Genomic DNA, 21851 nt, shown 5'->3' on the forward strand with positions numbered 1-21851 from the left:
ACTGTTAGCAACAAGCTGCACTACAATTCAGGGACATTCCAACTACTATAGGGGACCTGTTTATTTATCTGGGGGCAATACATGGCTGAAATGATATTAATTAGTTAATTGTATTATTAGTTGTGATTAATCATTTCTGGTATAGTTATTTCTGTCAGCACACAGTTGTATTGTCATTGAGTTTAATTCACATGGCTATTTGGATGTGGTACCAGAGGGATTCCAGGTGCTCATTGAACCATATCCCAACACAAGTTCAATGCCTTAAAGAGAGAAATCGAAACCAAATTGAGTTCCCAGTTGATAAAAATCAAAAGCAAAATATTGCGGATGCTGGAATCTGAATAAAAACAGAAAATGCTGGCAATCACAGCGGGTCAGGCAGCATCTGTGGAGAGAAAGAGAGTTAACGGATGTTAAGGATGACCCCAAGCTTCTGGTCACCTGTCACTTTAATTCTCCGCTTCACTCCCACTCTGACCTCTCTGTCCTCAGCCTCCTACTCTGCTCCAATGAAGCTCAAAGCAAGCTCAAGGAACAGCATCTCATCTTTCGTTTAGGCACTTTACAGCCTCTAGATTCAACATCGAGTTCCACAATTTCAGACCATAACCTCTGCCACTTTTTGTTCTCTTTCCTCGCTTTTTTTTACAAAAACTTCCCTCTCCCATTTTATTTTTATTTTTATTTTGTTTCTCTCTGTTTCCCATGGCAACTGGCATTTATTCCGAAATTCACAACCTATCTAGACTCACCTTTTGTTTCCTAACTTGCGCTATTACCATCTCAATTCGGCCCATCATCCCCTTTGTCTCTCAAATCTCTTCTGCCTTCCACCCTGTCACAGACCTTCCCTTTTGTTCTTTCCACCTGCTCCCCCCCCTTCACTTCCTTCACAATCTGTTACATTTCAAACTGTTGCCATTTCTGATGAAGTATCATCGACCTGAAATGTTAACTCTGTTTCTCTCTCCACAGATGCTGCCTGACCCGCTGAGATTTCCAGCATTTTCTGTTTTTATTTGGTAAAAATCAATACCCAACAAAAGATGTTACTTCACTACAGTAAAAGAAAACATGAAATAAATTATGTCCCATGCATTCTAATTTCTGACCCTTGAACTCGGGCATTTGCATGTTAATATGATGTGTATGAGCATCTTCGTTACTGGCAACGTTCCTGTACTGACTGGTAGCTGCATGTTTTTGCACACGGTTTATCCAAACACAATTTTGGTCATGCCCTGTTACCAACAGCCTGAGGAAAAAGCTGTCTGTTCCAATGAAGGAAAACAGTTCATAATATTATTGTGGTGACAAGTAATATGCCATAGTTATACTGGAGTCAAGTTAGAATTGTAACATACCTTCGATTACATTACTTGTTTGCATTGCTCTTCCACCAGCCATGTCTCTATATTCATTTATAGCTTTTCTAATATCGTTTAGTTTCTTTTGTTCTTTTACAAAGGTATGTTTTCTTTGTTTTCTTATGTGCCTGCTTAGATTTCCTTCTTGCGACAGACGCTTGGCTGCCTCCACAAACTGTAACTGCAAGGCAAAGTCTCTCTCCAGACAGTCAAGTTCAGAGTCCTAGAAAACAAGAACCAGATTTAAAACAAACTGTATCCTGATCTTTCTTCCCTTTGTACCCATGGGGTTAAACAGTGAAAACCTGGAGAACTTCTTGGTATTTCCTTCAGCTAAAACTGATCAAAGCTGAATGCTCTGGTCTTCTAATAATCTGAATTTTGGGCCCAAAAGCCAAGCCAATTGAGAAAAAAAACACAAGTTTAGGTTAGAATTTGGCTTCAGGACAACAGAATTGTTATGAAAATTCAACTGAGTATTTCAAGGTTACGTATAACACTAGTCATTAGCTGGGATCTTCTGACATTGTTCTCAAACTACACATTACCCTAACCATTTTCCACTGTTGCAACTCTAAACTGTGTTAGAAATAACATATTGGCAAATCTGAGGGATTTTTGTCCGATGGATTACTGTTTTGAGGCTAGGGTTGCAACTAACAAAAAAAAAGTTTTTTAACCTTCCCTCCACTAGATAAAACTTGAATCAACAAAGATGAAAGACATTGGCTGACACTGCTATATTACTGAATTGTGTCTGTACAGATATTCAATCGATCAATGTACCTAATCGGGGACTTGACTCTAAATGAATCTTTGGGGTAGAAATTGGACTTTGTTGCACCCATTTTACCGGCATAAAACAGGCACAACAAGGCCCAATTTTGTGCACCAACATCCTGCGTCTCAAGGAAGCCTGAAAAACAACCGACTCAAAAAGGAATTTAACAGGTGTATCCTCCATTGGACCGTGTGTTCTTGTCTCTGTGCAAGTGCATCGTCGTGTTTTGAAAAAGGTTCAGGAATTTCTGAATCCAAAGATTTTTGAAATGATCAACACTGTCCTAATTTGGTCATTGGGTTTGGATGGCACTCATCACCTTTGTTTTCTTCTGCTATAACAAAGCAGCAATTGGAAATGAAATGAAAACCACTTCTCAAAACAAACCAGGACTTTTTATATAGATGAATGCTACATTATAATTAACATTGGCATCAGTATTAAAGCTTTGGAGAATGTGGTCGTTTGTTTGTGCCTTTGCCAATCTACTGATTTTCATGAGAAGACAATTGTTTCATGCAATGGAATCAGGTTGCGTGTCAAAAGTTAATCTAAAGTGGGCTTCAATCAAACATAGTGAACTACCTCTCCTTTGGGTGTAATTGTCTCCTCATCCAACTGAAAGGTTGTTCCTATACGGCGACGAACAATGGGCGGCTTTTCCCCTTCAGCTAATGGGTACTCTTCTGGCAAATGCCCTGTTAACTCCTAAAGATGAAACACATTGAAACATAAATAGTTGAATACACGCAGATAATAACGATCGCTTGTGTTTATATAATTAATAAACCTAGAACAAAAAATTCCTCAATCAAAACATTTAATGAAATGCGCTTTTGACTTGAGACAACATAAACAAGCTGGGATTTTCGTTCAGGAGTATATCATGCAGCTTACTTTTGTATTAATACCCGTTGCACAATGTACTTCATTACTACAGAATTGGATGCTGATCAAAAGTTTGCCACAGTAAGCACAAGTAAAGTTGTAAAAAAACTGAAATTCGAACCCAGAGGGTATCATTTACTAGTACTCACAGATTCGCGTAAACACAGTTTTTTCAGTTCATCCAAATAAGCCTCTAGTGTTTCTTCAAGCATTTGCTTACGTGAAATGACGGAACGATACCGATCTTTTGTCGGTGACTGAGGACTGTCTGACCCTGTGAATGGAACACCACATTTATGAACTAAGGATAATATTACACAAGTAAACATAACGGGCTCAATTTTCCCCAATGCCATGTTTTGGCGTATTGCAAGAGTTACGCCCATTTTTTTTGGCCTCGACTACTCCAAAAAAATAACTAGCATGTTTCCCCATTCTATTTTTTGAAATTGGCGCCGCACAGCCTGTCCTTTAGCTTCGGGGGATGGAACCTACTGTATGCGCCGAAAAAACGATGCCCCGCCCCCCTTCTGCACATGCGCGAAAAAAAAGGATGTTTTTGATGTTATTGCTATGGGCGCGCATGCCCAGTACAACTCCCAGTCTGTATTCGGCCATTTTTAAAGAGCTAGTTGTGTGTGAGAACTTTAATTCTCATTGGAAAAATTGGAGCTGCAATAGCTCAAGAACTCAGAATTTCTTACAGGATGAAATGAAGGCACTAATTACTGTAATTGAGGCCAGCAGAGGTCACATAAAGGTTTCACCAAAAGAAATGAAGAAACGTTGGAACCAACTTGCAGAAGATTACTCTGCAATGGTGACCACCCGAGGTCTGGAGGCCAGTGCAAAAAGAAATGGCAGGACCTTGGTCAAGTAGTTAGTGTAAGTAATATTTTCATTTATTCAATGGAATTGCAATTGTAAATGTGACCAGCCGTATATGTCCCACCCAGCAGAAAGACACCCTCTCTAAAAAGTTATATTTTCATCTTTGCAGAGGAAGGCGCACAAAACAAAAGGGAAAGTACTCGAACAGGATTAGACCCTGCAAATCTGCATCCACTAACACCCCTGGAAGAGAGGGTCACTGCTTTGACGGGTCCTGCCTGGAGAAAAGCAACCATCACTGCACATCTGGGCCCACACTCGAGGGAGGGAGTAAGTCCTGCAAATTCCACACTTTGGCTTTGATAAATGTTAAGTACATGCTTCGGTTCCTGTCAATGTCTCCATCAGCTACGCTTCGGTTGATGCAATGTGCTATCATTCATCGTGGTCCTTCAAATGAGCCTGCTGCCTGCACTGTGTGAGCCTACTCATGCCACCTTGCCCCCCTCCTCAGCTGTGAATCATTTGTCTGTTCTGTTATATTTTGCAGAACTTAAGGCCAACCCTGACAAGGCTGAAGCCGATGCAGAAGACGATTCAGACACGGACGAGCCTGAAGAGTAGAACATCATCCAATCCCACCTCCAGACCAAGAGCAAGGGGGTGAGGAGGGCGGGGGAGGGGGAGGTGATGGATGAAGCCCACACTTTTGTACTCACTCTGGAGGAGGTGCAGATGCTGCCCGTTGAGATGTCAGGCCCTTTCCTGAGTGGTACGAGTGGTTGGGACATTCCATGGTTTCTCATAGTCTAAGGCTTGGGATTCCAGTGGGGTGCACCAAGGCACACCCAGGGCCCCACCATCCGAGGCTGCTGGTTCCAGTGGGGTGCAGCGAGGTACTCCCAGGGCCCCACCATCCGAGGCTGCGGGTCCCAGCGGGATGCAACGAGTCACACCCAGGGTGAGGAGGGGAAGGAGAGCTCGAAAGCGCTCTCCAGAGGTGCAGAATCTAACGGATGTGGTTCAGATGATGGCAATGAGTGCGGAGAGCATTGACCTTACCCAATCACTCCTGGACACCATCAGTGGGGTGGGTGATGATGTATCGGGACTGTCGGGAGAAGTAACAACACTCTCACGAGAAATGGGAACACTGTCCGGGCACATGAGGGAGGGAATGTTGCAGGCAGCTGATACACTGTCGGCGAACATGAGGGACGGAATGTTGAAGGTAGTTGAGACACTGTCAGGGCACATGAGGGAGGGAATGTCAGAGTTAGCTGCTGCAATAAGGGAACACGCCCAGACCCGGTGTCCATTGACAAAATCAACTGCCATTCCCACTCCACTCCCCAGACCAGCCTCTGAAGAGGTCCAAGCCAGGCCCTCCACATAACCGCCTGCACCCCCCTCCCCCCCACTCCCCCGTCAAGAAGTGTGCATTACCCGAGATGTTTGAAAGAATAAGCTTGGTACCAACCCGAGAAACGCTGCACCACCGCCTGCGGTCACGGGGGCGGGGGAGAGTCAGCAAGACCAAGCGCAGCGGGCGGTCTTAGAATAAGGTGGATGAAAGATGGGTGCAGCCTTTCTTTGCTGCTGTTGTTATTATTATTGTTGTTATTGTTGTAACTGTTCTCAAATTAAAAGTTTTTTGCAAGTTATGTAAGTTTACAAGTTTAAAGGTTTGTAAGTGATCTTAAAGTTTTTCAATGATTTTAACTGAAAACTTTAACGTTTGATACAAGAATAGTTTTATTACAGTTAAGTTAAGTACAAACAAGTGTTTGTTAAACTTTTGAAAAAATATATTTTAAATTATAACTGAATTATTTCCATTATTTGTTACATTATTAACACAACTTTTTGAACTAAAGAAGAATCATTTCCATTAGTTGTTCCATTAACACAACAAAACATTATGGAACAAGCCCAAACAGTAAACATGGTCCATGTGGAATAATTGCCGCTGAGCCTTCAGGCAGCAAAACGTTCACGGATGAGCTGCTGGTGCAAGGCTCGAGCAATCGTTAAAGGGGCACGACGGCCCGCCCTCCTCCACCGTTGTGCTCCGGGTTCAGGTAGTTGCATGGCTTCCTCCTCCTGCTCCTCCTCCTCCTTCTTGTCATCTGCATCTTCCTCATCATCATCAGCCACTCTCACCTCAGGTGGGTCTTCCACTACCAGTTGCTGCTGCCTCATGATGGCTAAGTTATTATGATCGACAATCTCAGGGGAGTATAACAAGTAGCCTCCGGAATGGTTCAGGCATCAGAAATGTTGTTTCAAAATGCCAATGGTCCTCTCTATTATGCTGCGCATCGCAATGTGCGGCATGTTGTATTCCCGTTCAGCTTCCGTCCAGGTTACGCGTAGGGGCATCATGAGTCAGCTGGCGAGGCCGTACCCTTTGTCTCCCAGCAGCCAACTCTGCCCTTCTGGCTGCTGCTGGAACATGGCAGATATAGTGCTCTCACATAGGATGAACACATCATGGTTGCTCCCAGGGTATCTCGCATCAACTGACATGATGCGATGCATGTTGTCACACACGAGCTGCACATTAACGGAGTGGAAGCCTTTTCTATTCCTGTACACCTCGAGTCTCGTCGCTGAGAGTATGCAGAAAGCAAGCATAGGCAGCGGAAGGAGCGTGCGGCAAACCAGACTTTCCTTCAACGACTGTCTGTCCCACCTGTGACGGAGACTGTAATTCCCGTATTGGACTGTTCAGTCACCTAAGAACTCACTTTTAGAGTGGAAGCAAGTCTTCCTCGATTTCGAGGGACTACCTATGATGATGATGATGATGATGACATCTGAGAATCCTCCAAAGGTGCTCGCAAGGCGATGTGGGTACAATCAATGCAGCCCGGTACCTTTGGGAAGCCAGCAATCCTGGAGAAGCCCACAGCCCTTTCACATATTGCCTGGGCAGTCATGGAGAACTTTATGTAGTCATTCCTCCAGGCATATAGTGCAGCAGTCACCTTCCAAATGCAGATATGTGTTGCATGTTGACAAATGGCGCACACATCTCCAGTTGTAGCCTAGAATGATCCAGATGCATAGAATGAAAGCGCAGCTTTTAACTTCACTTCAACTGACAAAGTAGTCCTCCTGACACTTCTAGGTTGCAGGTCTGCTTTTACTAACTCAGAGATCTCGGTTACAACTTTTTGGGGGAAATGCAGCCTTCTGACACAGTCTGCATCACTCAGGTGCAGGTAAGAATGCCTGTCTCGATATACCTGACATGGGCAAGGCCTCCTTGCCATCATCCTACGTGCTCGGAGGTTCCTCATGCGAGGATGTCGAATGAATTATCTCCTCCGCAGCACCATCATGCAGAAGGCTTGCACGAGGTGTGGCATTGTCAGTATTGCCCCCATAATTAAATTGTACCTTTGCAAGAAGCTCAAAACAGCAGGACAAGCTTCTTTGTTGTTTCTCTCCCCAAGGTCGATGCCCTAGTATGGACCACATCCAGGTCTGCGCATGTGCAATAGGCTTGCTTCGAACGGGAAGCTAGGCATTCAAATGAGGACATTTGGGGCTTTTCAAAGTACCACCCCACCACCGACCGAACGTTCCCTCACCGGGCTCGAGGGCCGGCCGACAGAATCTCTCCCGGCAGAATTGCTCCCTCGCCCAGACACAGGGGCTCGGCAAACACCCACCACCCCCCTTCCCCCCACACCCCACCACCCCGCCGCCCCCCGGGGCTTCTTTTGATGCTGCTACATAATGTCCATTCAGTTCGACTTCCACCTCGAGGAGGAATGTTGGCGGCTGTCGGCGGCAGTGGGCGGTAAGGCCATCAATTTGAGGCCCTAAGAAACTTTAAAACAATGTTCAGCAAGCTCACTGACAAAGGCAGTACTAATATCCGGTTGCCTTTTAATGAGTTCTGAAGTGACTCATTGTCAAGGTGCCTATCCCATCTGTCTGTACATTTCTGGATGTTATCATGTCTGAACAACAGTTTGACAGCTCCCCTTATTGTCTATAGTTAAAGATTAACAATGCAGGTGAAAGGCAGCAGCCTTTTTACAACATCACAACCGTCACAATAGTCATCTGTGACTCAAGGGCTTAAGATCCAAAAGCTGGGGATGGGCAAAGAATAAAGGGATCAAGAAGCAACCCTTGTTATATAGACTGATGCTATTTCATCATCTGCAGCAATTATTTTCCATGATTAAATTAATATTAAATCTGCAAAATTAAAGATTCTATCATTTGTTATATGAAATTCATTTACATTTAGTCAATCATTTTGGAGATGGAGCAGAATTTTAGAACAAGTGAATTCTCAACTAAAAGTGCTCCTTGGGATTGTTAAATGAATCACTGTGGAGAGGAAATTGTTGTTAAACAATTGTTTCTTACAGACATTACGCTCTGTAATTTTCTACTAACGTAGTGAGGTGCAACGCCATAAAAGTTGCATTGTGTAACAAGCTAAGTCATTATAGTCATATCCTGTGGAATCCTATATCAGTCAAAAAGGATACCATCAGAACTGGAAAATGATTTCCATGAGACTTGCATGCATCCAATATGAGTGACATTGCCAGCGTTGCAATGGCATCATTCAATTCATCAAGTCGCAACCATCGCACCACCACACCTTCGCCGCAAATATGCAGTCTCCAGAGAATACAATTACTACACCAACAAAGACATACCAATCCAGGCTGACTTGAACAACCTACCACCAACCCGTCTCAAATCTAGAAGGCCATTTTGGACTGTTGCCGAAGCCCTTCAGCAATTTCCCCTCAGCCTTGATAACCAATGGCGAAATGCTTGGAAGAACTGCAACATATGGAATGGTTTCCTTATAGAAGACCCCACAGTACAACCTGAAGGTTCAAACCTTCCTCACAAACAGTGGACAACCATCAACCGCTTCAGCACTGGTCATGGTAGATACTGCCACCTTCTCCAGAGATGGAAGATGAAAGCATCCCCATCATGAGAGTGTGGAGCACATCACTGAGCACTGCCCTCAGAGTAATTCGCAGGCAGCCTACAAGATAGCCATGCTGTTACATCAGAATCTTTGGCCTGGATATCCAACTTAGATATTGATATTTGATTTTCTTTGCTACTGCCATACAAAAGAAGAAGAATAATTCACCAAGTACATCCCTGAATTTATTTTTAACAATCATTGTAGCAGGCGTTGCAGCTACTGTGGCACAAATCTTTCTGGTGGCCAATATGAAAGGGTACATTCACCAATCATTCTCAGTTTATGACATTATCTTATCCCTTTGTTTGGATTATTATCTTCTCATTCACTGACAGCCATTCAACATACTCTGTTTATCAGAAGTCACTATCTACTACTTATCATCAACATACTTAATGCATGCTATCTTCATAGATATGAATTAGCAACAAACCTTTAGAAGACGAAATCAAAATGATAAAGATAAATGTAAAATATCAGAACGTCTGCAGTTGACTGAAGCACAGACAAATTCCAATAACATGGGTAATTTGCCAAATAGAAGCATTTTTTTGAAGAAGAGTTTTCAATAACAATTACACAACAAGCTGCTTCTTTTCCTATTCATATTAAAGTTTCATTTTTCTCCTTAACACTGACACACAAAATGTATTCCATCACAGAGACACGAGGGCCACGTTTTACAGCCTCTGCTCGATGGGAATGGGGTGGTCATGGGCCAAAAATGGCACCACTATTCCCATTCCCAGTCTGGCTTCCGCCATCTTTATTGGGGCCTTCACACGGGCGCCCCGACTTTCAATATGCCAATCGAGGTCCTATGAAATACATAAGACTCTGATGCAAGCTTCAGCTATCAATCATAGAATCATGCAAATTTACAGTACGGAAGGAGGCCATTTCGGCTCATTGTGTCCACGCCAACCAACAAAGAGCTATCGAGCCTAATCCCACTTTCCAGCTCTTGGTCCGTAGCCTTGTACCTTACGGTACTTTAAGTGCATATCCAAGTACTTTTTAAATGTAATGAGGGCTTCTGTTTCTACCTCCCTTTTAGGCAGTGAGTCCTAGACCCCCACCACTTTCTGGATGAAAAACATTCCCCTCAAATCCCCTCTAAACCTCTTACCAATTACTTTAAATCTAGGCCCCCTGGTTGTTGACCCCTCTGCTAAGGGAATAGGTCCTTCCTATCCACTTTATCTAGGCCCCTCACAATTTTATACACCTCAATGGGTAGAGCGTGCATGTTGTTCCCATTGGTACTAGACGTAGAGCAACCTAACCAGTGCTTTTTACAGGGACTGCTGCAGAATGCTCAGAAGAAGGTAGGTACACGTTTTTTTAAAGACATTTTTGTGGGACATGAATGCTCCTCCTGGCCCCATAAATATCTTCTGGGCCACTGACAGTCAGTTCGTTAATACTTCTGTTAAATCAGAAACAAACAAGTTAAGTCGCACAGTGTCATTTCATGACCCAAATGATGGTGTATAGCTTACAATGGGAAAGTAATTATTGTGCAGTCTGAAATCCAGTGAATTCATATCATTGCATATTTCTCTGTCTTCATCTGCAAGTCACAACACAGCACTGAAGTAAACAGGACTCTGTCAACTGAGCAGTTGAGAGTTTATGCCTCATTTCAAATTATATTTGATTGTAGCAGCAAAGACAGGTTATGACTTGTTTTTGCCAACATGTTAAGATGAGTAGAAGTTTGCCAAATGACAAATGGTTTTTCTTAATAAAAGATTGGGTAATACTTGAGTTGTGGAAATTATCATGTCATTGCGGTCCAAATTTTACTTGTGCACCAGAATATTATATAGAAGTGTATGTCATTAAAATACCTTAAATTTCAGAAATCATATATATTTTACATCCAGTGTGTAGTTCTTTGTTTTAAACAGACAGTGTTATTGCAACAAAATGTCCTGAAAGCTGCATCTACTGCATCACAACAATATCTAAACTATATTAAAAATCTTACATCTGCACACACTTCCTGTGTTAACTTTACCCATTATGGTTTCCTATGTCCACATCTATAAGGGAACTGCCGATGTGAACTCATCACCTTGTACTTATACCCTCCCACCAGTGGTGGTGCTCTAGCACCTCAATGTTGTGTTTTGCAGAGAAACTCATATGCTCCAACCTCATCTTCTCTGCTTCCCAATTTTCCATAGGTTTTTCTCATTAACTATAAATATTATTATAAAATCAAGGTATAATCAGAAATGCTTTCCAGCTGCCTAAGTCACGTTTATTTAAACAACAGTTGTTGTCTCATTCGAAAGTTTTGAATATGAAATAAGCGAATTCACAATTCCCAACTGAGCCACAGCTGTCCCTTCAATAAACATGAGTGGGGCAGCTTGAAAGCATTTTTGATATGCTGCCGATATCATAACATTATCAGTATATAAAATCTAAGAGATAGTTTTTCATACATTTCATTAGAAAACAAAACTACAGTTTGTGGGATTTACATAAATTCTATAAGTTGTGGCTAAAATTATTAAGCTGAATAATGTTTTTAAACTGATATTGCCCTCCCGCCTGTTTCTTGTCCTGAAAGTGTTGACCCTTCCAGGGGAATGGCTTCTTGTTCACCAGGAACCCTCCAGCATCAAATGGTTTTTCTTGATGTGTGTGCCCAGACAGTGCGTGTCGGCAGGCGAACTGTCCATAGAGGGTATTCCAACCATGCCTAACCTGTTAGAAACATAGGAACAGGAGTAGTCCATTTAACCCCCTGAGCCTGTTCTGCCATTCAGTGAGATCATGGCTGATCTGTGACCTAACTCCATAAACCGGCCTTTGCCCCAAATCCGTTAATAGCTTCGGTTAACAGAAATCTTTCAATCTCAGAGTTAAAATTAACAATTGACCCAGCACCAACTGGGGAAGAGAGTTCCAAACTTCCACCAACCTTTGCGTGCAGAACTGTTTCCTAACTTCACACCTGAAAGGCCAGGCACTAATTTTTATGCTATGCCCCCAACCAGTTTCTCTCTTACTACCCTATCAATTCCTTTTACTATCTTGAAAACTATGATCAAATCACCCCTTAACCTTCTAAATTCCAGGGAATATAACTCTAGTTTGTGTAATCTCCCCTCGCAATTTAACGTTTGGAGTCCAGGTATCATTCTTGTAAATCTATGCTGCATTCCCTGCAATGCCAATAGGGAATTATAGACCGGTCAGCCTGACATCGGTAGTGGGTAAAATGATGGAATCAATTATTAAGGATGTCATAGCAGCGCATTTGGAAAGAGGTGACATGATAGGTCCAAGTCAGCATGGATTTGTGAAAGGGAAATCATGCTTGACAAATCTTCTGGAATTTTTTGAGGATGTTTCCAGTAGAGTGGACAAGGGAGAACCAGTTGATGTGATGTATTTGGACTTTCAGAAGGCTTTCGACAAGGTCCCACAAAAGAGATTAATGTGCAAAGTCAAAGCACATGGGATTGGGGGTAGTGTGCTGACGTGGATTGAGAACTGGTTGGCAGACAGGAAGCAAAGAGTAGGAGTAAACGGGTACTTTTCAGAATGGCAGGCAGTGACTAGTGGGGTACCGCAAGGTTCTGTGCTGGGGCCCCAGCTGTTTACATTGTACATTAATGATTTAGATGAGGGGATTAAATGTAGTATCTCCAAATTTGCGGATGACACTAAGTTGGGTGGCAGTGTGAGCTGCGAGGAGGATGCTATGAGGCTGCAGAGTGACTTGGATAGGTTAGGCGAGTGGGCAAATGCATGGCAGATGAAGTATAATGTGGATAAATGTGAGGTTATCCACTTTGGTGGTAAAAACAGAGAGACAGACTATTATCTGAATGGTAACAGATTAGGAAAAGGGCAGGTGCAAAGAGACCTGGGTGTCATGGTACATCAGGTTGGCATGCAGGTACAGCAGGCGGTTAAGAAAGCAAATGGCATGTTGGCCTTCATAGCGAGGGGATTTGAGTACAGGGGCAGGGAGGTGTTACTACAGTTGTACAGGGCCTTGGTGATGCCACACCTGGAGTATTGTGTACAGTTTTGGTCTCCTAACTTGAGGAAGGACATTCTTGCTATTGAGGGAGTGCAGCGAAGGTTCACCAGACTGATTCCCGGGATAGTGGGACTGACATATCAAGAAAGACTGGATCAACTTGGCTTGTATTCACTGGCGTTCAGAAGAATGAGAGGGGATCTCATAGAAACGTTTAAAATTCTGACGGGTTTAGACAGGTTAGATGCAGGAAGAATGTTCCCAATATTGGGGAAGTCCAGAACCAGGGGTCACAGTCTAAGGATAAGGGGTAAGCCATTTAGGACCGAGATGAGGAGAAACTTCTTCACCCAGAGAGTGGTGAACCTGTGAAATTCTCTACCACAGGAAGTTGTTGAGGCCAATTCACTAAATATATTCAAAAAGGAGTTAGATGTAGTCCTTACTACCAGGGGGATCAAGGGGTATGGCGAGAAACAGGAATGGGGTACTGAATTTGCATGTTCAGCCATGAAATCATTGAATGGCGGTGCAGGCTCGAAGGGCCGAATGGCCTACTCCTGCAGCTATTTTCTACGTTTCTATGTTTTTAATATATCCTTCCCAGTGTGTGGTGCCCAGAACTGAATGTAGTACGTAAGAACATAAGAAATAGGAACAGGAGTAGGCCATACGGCCCCTCGAGCCTGCTCCGCCATTCAATAAGATCATGGCTGATTTGATCATGGACTCAGCTCCACTTCCCCGCCCACACCCCATAACCTCTTATCGATTAAGAAACCGTCTATTTCTGTCTTAAATTTATTCAATGACCCAGCTTCCACAGCTCTCTGAGGCAGCGAATTCCACAGATTCACAACGATCTGAGAGAAGAAATTTCTCCTCCTCTCTGTTTTAAATGGGTGGCCCCTTATTCTAAGATCGTGCCCACTAATTCAAGTCTCCCCCCTCAGTGGAAATATCCTCTCTGTATCCACCCTGTCAAGCTCACTCATAATCTTATACATCTCGATAACAACACCTCTCATTCTTCTGAATTCCAATGAGTAGAGGCCCAATCTACTCAACCTTTCCTCATAAGTCAACCCCCCCATCCCTGGAATCAACCTAGTGAACCTTCTCTGAACTGCCTCCAAAGCAAGTATATTTCGTAAATATGGAAACCAAAACTGCACGCAGTATTCCAGGTGTGGCCTCACCAATACCTTATATAGCTGTAGTAAGACTTCCCTGCTTTTATACTCAATCCCCTTTGCAATAAAGGCCAAGATACCATTGGCCTTCCTGATCACTTGCTCTACCTGCATACTATCCTTTTGTGCTTCATGCACAAGTACCCCCAGGTTCCGCTGTACTGCGGCACTTTGCAATCTTTCTCCATTTAAATAATAACTTGCTCTTTGATTTTTTTTCTACCAATGTGCATGACCTCACACTTTCCAACATTATACTCCATCTGCCAAATTTTTGCCCACTCACTTAGCCTGTCTATATCCTTTTGCAGATTATTTGTGTCCTCCTCACTCATTGCTTTTCCTCCCATCTTTGTATCGTCAGCAAACTTGGCTACGTTACACTCAGTCCCTTCTTCCAAGTCGTTAATATAGATTGTAAATAGTACTCCAGGTGTGATCTAACCAGGGCTCTGTATAGCTGTACCATGACTTCATATTCTTCCATACACACACAATTCCAAATCGGGGTCAAGAAAGGAAACCCAGCTGGTTTTCCCCTCCCAGAACCAACAGCCTACGGTGATTAGTAGTGCCCAACTGCTGCTTTGCTGTTCTGCCTGAGATCAGTAACTCAGGACAGACCAGGAATTATAACTGGGGCATTCTGCGATGTTCCCTTTAAGCTGTGCGGCCGTGCAGCTCTCCAGGTTCTCAAGCAGCCAGTGAGCCGCCTTTTAAATTGAAAAAAACGCACATGCGAGGACTTTTGAATGGCCCACAGAGCCTATTAAAGGGGGCTGCAAAAACATTACGGGGAACATTGGCATTCATTTCGTTATGGTTTCATGGTGCACCGCACAGTGCCATTCCCATTAGCAAATTTCCTATTCCTTTTACTAGTACTGGGACCAGCCAGAGGCAGACCTGCCCCCAGGCCATATTAATGGCCTGGGACAGGAAAGTCCAGCACTCCTGGGCTTCAGTCCAGTGCCAAAGAAGGGTGAGCTGCCCTATATTCTTTAAACGACGTCATAGATGTTATAGCAGTGCAAATAGTGAGGAGGCAGGAGGGGAAAGTAGAAAATGGATACGGTTGGTGTGGGCAAAAGCACAGTCAGAGAGTTTTAATGATGACTTTGAAAGCAGGAAGAGTCCTCTGAGTGCCATAATGGGATTAAATATGGATAACATTGAAAAAGCATCAAATTGATTGGTAATCTTATTACTGCTCCAAAACCTATACTTTTATAGGTTAGAAAGGTGTCTGTTTTCCCTGAGTTGTAATCTGTATACTAAAAATAGGGCAAGGTTCATACCATTTTTCCAATAGTTCTTCAATGATGTCCTACAGCCTTAGTTTTTCAAATGCTAAACTTGCAATTTAGCATAATTCACTATTTCCTTTTAAGCCTTTCATCAACCTGTCTGTTAATATTCTTCATATTTTTATTTGTGAAATAATGCAGTTTATTGTCATCTTCCATACCAACTGAATTCTAAGAATTAAATTGTAACAATTATTATAATTTATATGATATGCCACTTATTTGTGCTCATCTGTTTCAGGCATTTCCATGTCCACAGAATCATAGACTCTTACAGCCCAGAAAGAGGCAATTTGGCTCATTGTGCCTGTGCCGGTTCTTTGAAAGAGCTGTCCAAATTAGTCCCACACCCCAGCTTTTTCACCTTCTATTTCCACGACTATTTCAACCAGTGCATTCCAGATCTCAACAACCCTGTGTGAAAAAGCTTCTCCTAATTTCGCACAAAGAACTCAATCAGGTTAGTTAGACAAAATTTGCCATTAACAAATCCATGCTGGCTGTTCCTTATTATCTATGCTTCTGCAAGTGAGAATTAATTTTGTCTTTGACAATGGTCTCCAGTAGTTTTCCCACCACAGACATTCGACTGTCTAGCTTGCAGTTACCAGGTTTATCCCTCTCCCTTTTTTTGAATAAAGATTTAACATTTGTAATCCTCCAGTCATCTGGCATGACTCGCATATCCAAGTAGTTTGAATGATTGTGGTCAGAGCTACTGCTATCTCCACCCTTGCTTCCCTCAGGAACCTAGGAAGCATCTCATCTGGACTGGGTCATTTGTTAACTTTGAGTGATGCCAACCTATTTGTAACCTCCTTTCTATCTATTTTTATACTATCCAATATCTCTACTTCCTCCTCACAGATGCAAAGTATTCATACCTCAGTCATGCCCTCTGCTTTCACAAGATTTCCTTCTTTTTTCCTAATCATCCCCACCATACCTTCAACCATAGGTGTGGTAGCACTCTCGCCTCTGAGTCAGAAGGTTGTGGGTTCAAGTCCTACTCCAGAGACTTGAGCACAAAAATCTAGGCTGACACTCCAGTACAGTACTGAGGGAGTACTACACTGTCGGAGGTGCCGTCTTTCAGATGAGACGTTTAACCGAGGCCCCGTCTGCTCCCTCAGTTGGATGTTAAAGGTCCCATGGCATTATTTCGAAGAAGAGTAGGGAAGTTATCCCTGGTATCCTGGCCAATATTTATCCCTCAATCAATATCACTAAAACAGATTATCTGGTCATTATCACATTGCTGTTTGTGGGAGTTTTCTGTGTGCAAATTGGCTGCCATGTTTCCTACATAACAACAGTGACTGCACGCCAAAAGTACTTCATTGGCTGTAAAGTGCTTTGGGACACCTGGTTGTGAAAGGCGCAATAGAAATGCCAGTCTTTCTTTTCTTTTTTATATGTTAAGATTTTGGGTTCCTTTTATGTTATCCACTAATCTTTTCTCAAATTCTCGTTTGGTCTTCTTGTATCCTTTTTCAATTTTCCCCTCGACTCTCCTTATTCTGCCTGGATTTCGACTGTATTCTGCACCTGACATTTATCATAAACTTCCCTTTTCTGTTTTATTTTAACTTCTATTTCCTTTGTCATCCAGGGGGCTCTAGCTTCGGATGCCTCTTTTTACCTTGTGGGAATATGCTTGGTGTGTACCTGAACTATCTCAGCCTTCAAGGCCTGCCATTGCTCATTTATTCTTTTCCCAGCCAATCTGTGTTTCCAGTCCACCTGTGCTCGATTCCTTCGCAAATCACTGAAATTGGCTCTCTTCCAGTTGGTTATTTTCACCTTTTATTTTTCTTTGTCACTTTCTGTAACTACTTTAAACCTAATTATGTTATGATCATAATTACCCTGAAGTTCTCCCACTGAAACACATTCCACTTGCCCTTATTACCTCGAACTAGATCCAGCAATGCTTCCATCCTCATTGGGCTAGAAACATACTGATTATGAAAGTTCTCCTGTACACATTTTAGGACTTCTTCACCCTCTTTGCATTTTGCTGATGAATAAATCAGTTTACCACTTTTTGCATCCACTGTCTAAAAGTTCAAAATCAGCTATACCATGAGTCAGATGCAAAATAAAGGTCCTCTTCTTTACTCACCAATGTACCTTCATCTTAAATGGAAGAAAAACACCCCTCACTGAATCACTGAGATATTTCCATTTCCCAATACTGCTGATTAATGCCAGGTTATATGTATTAAAGAATAAAGTTTGCCGTGATCTAATTGTTGGTGTTAAAATTATTAATTCCGTGATATTCTACAAAAGCTATAAAACAGAAGCATTTTTAGTTGAAACAAAATGTCTGTTTGACCAGAGCTGGAGGAGTGATTCTGAATATTGCCAAATGTGCTATCTTCATCCACACTAATCTAAAAGGCTGCAGCTACATATTCCTGGTGCTCTCCAACCTACCCTTATTATCAAGGCACTACACGATACATTGTCAGACACAATAAAATCACTGTTGTTACTGTCCCCGATAGAGATGAATCATGCTTTCACTACTCCAGTACTTTTTAAAAATCTTTTTGTTTCAATTCATTTTTTACAGAAGAAACCTTTTGAAGAAATATATACATTTTTAGTATTGGAAATTTCCATTAAATTAAATGCGTTCAATTTGGATACATTGCTAATCTACAACAATATGCTCTGCTGCAAGTTATCATTGATAAGGTCATTGAAATTATACTGTGAGCTATTAATGTATGAAGGCCTTTTGTCTGAAATTCTTCTCTCTAATATTTTGGCACAGGATTATCCTTTTTATTTTGAGGAGGTTGGGACTTCTACTAAAATAACAGAGGGTGGAATTTCAGGTGACCATGTTAAACATTTGTACCCCAGTTTTAAAAATAATATTAAATTGGGTACAGAGCATGTACACGTAATGGCAAAGAGCATTTTCTTAATGAGTTACACTGGCTTATGAGACTGTTTATTCAGACACTAATTTATTCACTACATTCTGTAATGTTTGCTTAATAAATTGGTTGAAGGGAAACCCTGTCCTCTGCAGCAGTGTTAACACAACTAAGGCCCTTCTACTGTACTCAGATTACAAGAGAACCTTTTTAAAAGTGTTTACAATTTCAATGTACAAAGGCTGAAGAATTTACTTGCATAATAACATTTTAGCTTCAAAGAAGCAGAGGTCACAAGGTCTTAGCTTTGATTTTTCAACAATTCTTTTTGAGTGATGTAGCATTTTTAATCGACATTTGCAAATTATCATAAAATCCATGTGAGTAAAATGTCAAAACATGCAACTAAAACTATACCAAACAGAGGTATGGGAGGAATATTCAGCAACTCGGCATAGAAAGTAAAAGTTGTATAACATAAACTACCTCTTCACTATTGAAAGCAATCATTGCAATGCTACATTAATTTGGAATGCAATCTACTGTGAAACATATATACGTAATAAAATGGAACAAATCAGCCCTGAAGTTATCCTAAACCTGCAGCAGTCTCCATAATCTTGTGACAGCTAATGTATCCACACAAATGATTCCTATTTTGCAAATGGCATGGGACCCTATCTATGCTAAACTGCCCTCACTGGTGAAAATATCTCTCCATTGCATTAACTGCACTATCTGATGTAGAAGAATATCAAAGATGGGCTGTGAGACAGGATCTCAAACAGTTTGAGAATAATGCCATTTTGTCCTTGCTTATTCATTAATGGTGGCCACCAAGTGGTAGTCTCACCAATAATGACGACACCTGACAATATACAGGAGGTGAACATCACACCTCTTACAAAAGCAAAACACTGCGGATGCTGGAATCTGAAATAAAAACAGAAAATGCTGGAAATCTCAGCGGGTCAGGCAGCATCTGTGGAGAGAAACGTCGACCTGAAACATTAACTCTGTTTCTCTCCACAGATGCTGCCGGATCCGCTGAGATTTCCAGCATTTTCTGTTTTTAATCACACCTCTTACAATGCCCAACACCAAAATCTTTATAGCTCCTGATAGCTACTGTTAGAGGCAGTGCAAAACCCAGCCCTCCATCTCTGTTACTTTTCAACAGGCTCAATAGGCATGCTGCAAGCAAAATCAGGGAGACTGATGCTTGTAGGTAATGGATCTCAATGTGAGAGCTGCTTCCAAGATACACAAAAATGATATAAAATCCAAAACTAAACCAAGGAAGAGAATGAACTCATCTTGGTAGTTATGCAAAGAAATTAGGGATAGGCAGAGCAATTAGGGATGGGCAATAAATGCTGGCCTTGCCAGCGACACCCATATCCCATGAATGAATATGAAAAAGAGAGCATGAGATAGACAAAAAAAATCTAAAGCCTTAGGACTGACTAAGAATATTATTTGGGAAAAACATTTAATACTGAAATACAGACTTTTCTTCCAATGAGATTATACCTAGAGCAATAAAGGAAGGGGAAATTAAATGGCAAAACAATGCTAATGAGATGAAGTAAGCAATACACAATAATGAAGAAATGGGTTGATCCAATCAAGAATAAATAATATTGTAAAAAGAAACAAAAAACAAGTTACCTGACTGGAGAATGACACCACTGTCAGAATCACTGGCTTCATCTTTGCTTTCCATCTCCACGAAAGATTATATTATCTAGTCTTCCTTTGGTCCAGAAATAATTTATTCCAAGAAGAATTAACCTATTTACCTATAATTACATAATAAAATAGCTTCATTATTATGTTTAACTTGTTTTGATATAAAATACACAAAGATTGGAGAGTTAAAAAATATATATTTTCAGAGAATATTATTGTTGTTTTTCGCTATCAGGCTCCTGCCCACGTTGACCCAACTACTGACCTCAGTGATTGCAAATGAACAATTAAGCAATTGTAAAATCAGTGGCCAGTATCTTACTTGTCCTCGATGCCTTTCATCTTGTTCTCAATAACTAGAAATGGCCGTGAAAATAAGCACACTAATGCAAAGTCCAAATCTTGTACATTGGTGCACATCAAGAGATATGCAAATAATTCCAAATGTGCACCTGCAACCACAGAGGGAATATGTACTGATGTTATCATCATCTGTGCCTAGCAGTGCTTGGTAGAAAAGAAAACAGCAAGTTTGGCAGCAATGCTTTCTTTACATAACAAGCAGGTGCCAAAGCCTGTTTTGAACAAAAGTCCTTAACATGTATACAGGGTATGCTTCACATTCATATATATTGAATTAGCCAACTATAAAATCAAAATTTTTATTGATTTTATTAAATGTCAGGATTTTTATTAACTTTTTATCATCCCATCCCATTGTTATCTAAATGCCAATGTAATTTGCAGCTATTTCTAATCTGTTTCCCCAAGGTCCTATGCAAATGTATTTCTCACCGTTACTGTTCTCCAAAATGTCCTCTTACTAATTTCTGTTCACATCAAAATTCAGCAATGTATTGAGTTTCTAGAAATGTTTTATTTTGAGAGGTCATCCATATATTTAATTAATAACCAGAATCTGGCTGCCAAGGTTTGTTAGTGGTTGGAAATGGCTGCTATTGCAATCCAAAAATGGCTTGCATTGAAAGCCTTCTTTATTAATGAGATCTTACATTTAAATAGCATTCCTCATAATACTTTACAAAGGATAGTGGATTGTGCCAAGCAAGAAGTAAAGGAATTGGGGGGGAGGGGTGGGTGGGGAGAGGGGAAGATGGGATAGGTGTGCCTAAGTTCCTTATAAGGCAAAGTGATTTTTGAAAACAGATCCAGAGCGATGTTGGAGGGGGAGATAAGCAGTAATCTGGAATCAAGGATTGGAGGATGCAGGTTGGAAAATATGGCTGATTTCCCAAATAAGGTGTGATGTACCATGGATAGATAATTAGGAGACACTGTTCATAGTAACAGTAGCAAAAGTGTAAATATATAACTAATAACTATCCTACATTACATTAATGACTACAATCTAAAAGTACCGCATTGGCTGTAAAATGATTTGAGGACATCTGTTGGGCATAAAAGGTGCTATATAAATGTAAGTCTTTCTTTCTTTTCTTTCACTATCAAGATGTTTTTTCCAACAATCATCTGAGTTGTTTTATAATTCTTATTATTAAACTTACACCTTTTCTCCAAAGAGCTAAAACTATAACATGAATACTTTCTTAACTAATTAATTCCAATCACTTACATTAGTCTCCATCTGGGGATGGGGATTGAATGCTACAACACACAGGTTAAACACTAAAGCTCACATAGGTCATTCACCATACACTCCTTTACTGAATTTTCATATTATGCAATAAGGAATATTGCTGCACTCTTTCCTGATGTATCTGTTCTACAAAGGCCACCTAAATATTCCAGGTCTCTATGGGTCCAGGAGCCTGGGCTAACCAAGGGAGGCACGTGTCCCAGAAATCCCTTTAACCACCTTTCCACAACAAATCTATTGTTGAGCATGAGAGTAAAGCTGTGAGCAAATCACAAGTTGAAATTTTT

At 41.4% G+C, this 21851-nt stretch overlaps 1 protein-coding gene across 2 annotated transcripts in view; it reads right to left on the reverse strand.

The window, feature by feature from the left end:
- inavab (innate immunity activator b) overlaps positions 1-21851 on the reverse strand; it is an 82578-nt gene that overhangs the window by 52227 nt on the left and 8500 nt on the right. For both annotated transcript variants that reach the window (XM_070858952.1, XM_070858953.1), the window contains exons 2-5: positions 19926-20056; positions 3189-3313; positions 2737-2859; positions 1368-1593 (exon numbers count right to left, since the gene is read on the reverse strand). In XM_070858952.1, the coding sequence (XP_070715053.1) occupies positions 1368-1593; positions 2737-2859; positions 3189-3313; positions 19926-19980 (529 nt within the window). In that variant the 5' untranslated portion in view covers positions 19981-20056. The remainder of the gene's footprint in view (positions 1-1367; positions 1594-2736; positions 2860-3188; positions 3314-19925; positions 20057-21851) is intronic.

The sequence above is a fragment of the Pristiophorus japonicus genome, chromosome 17 (assembly GCF_044704955.1).
Source record: "Pristiophorus japonicus isolate sPriJap1 chromosome 17, sPriJap1.hap1, whole genome shotgun sequence".
NCBI classification, from domain to species: Eukaryota; Metazoa; Chordata; class Chondrichthyes; family Pristiophoridae; genus Pristiophorus; species Pristiophorus japonicus.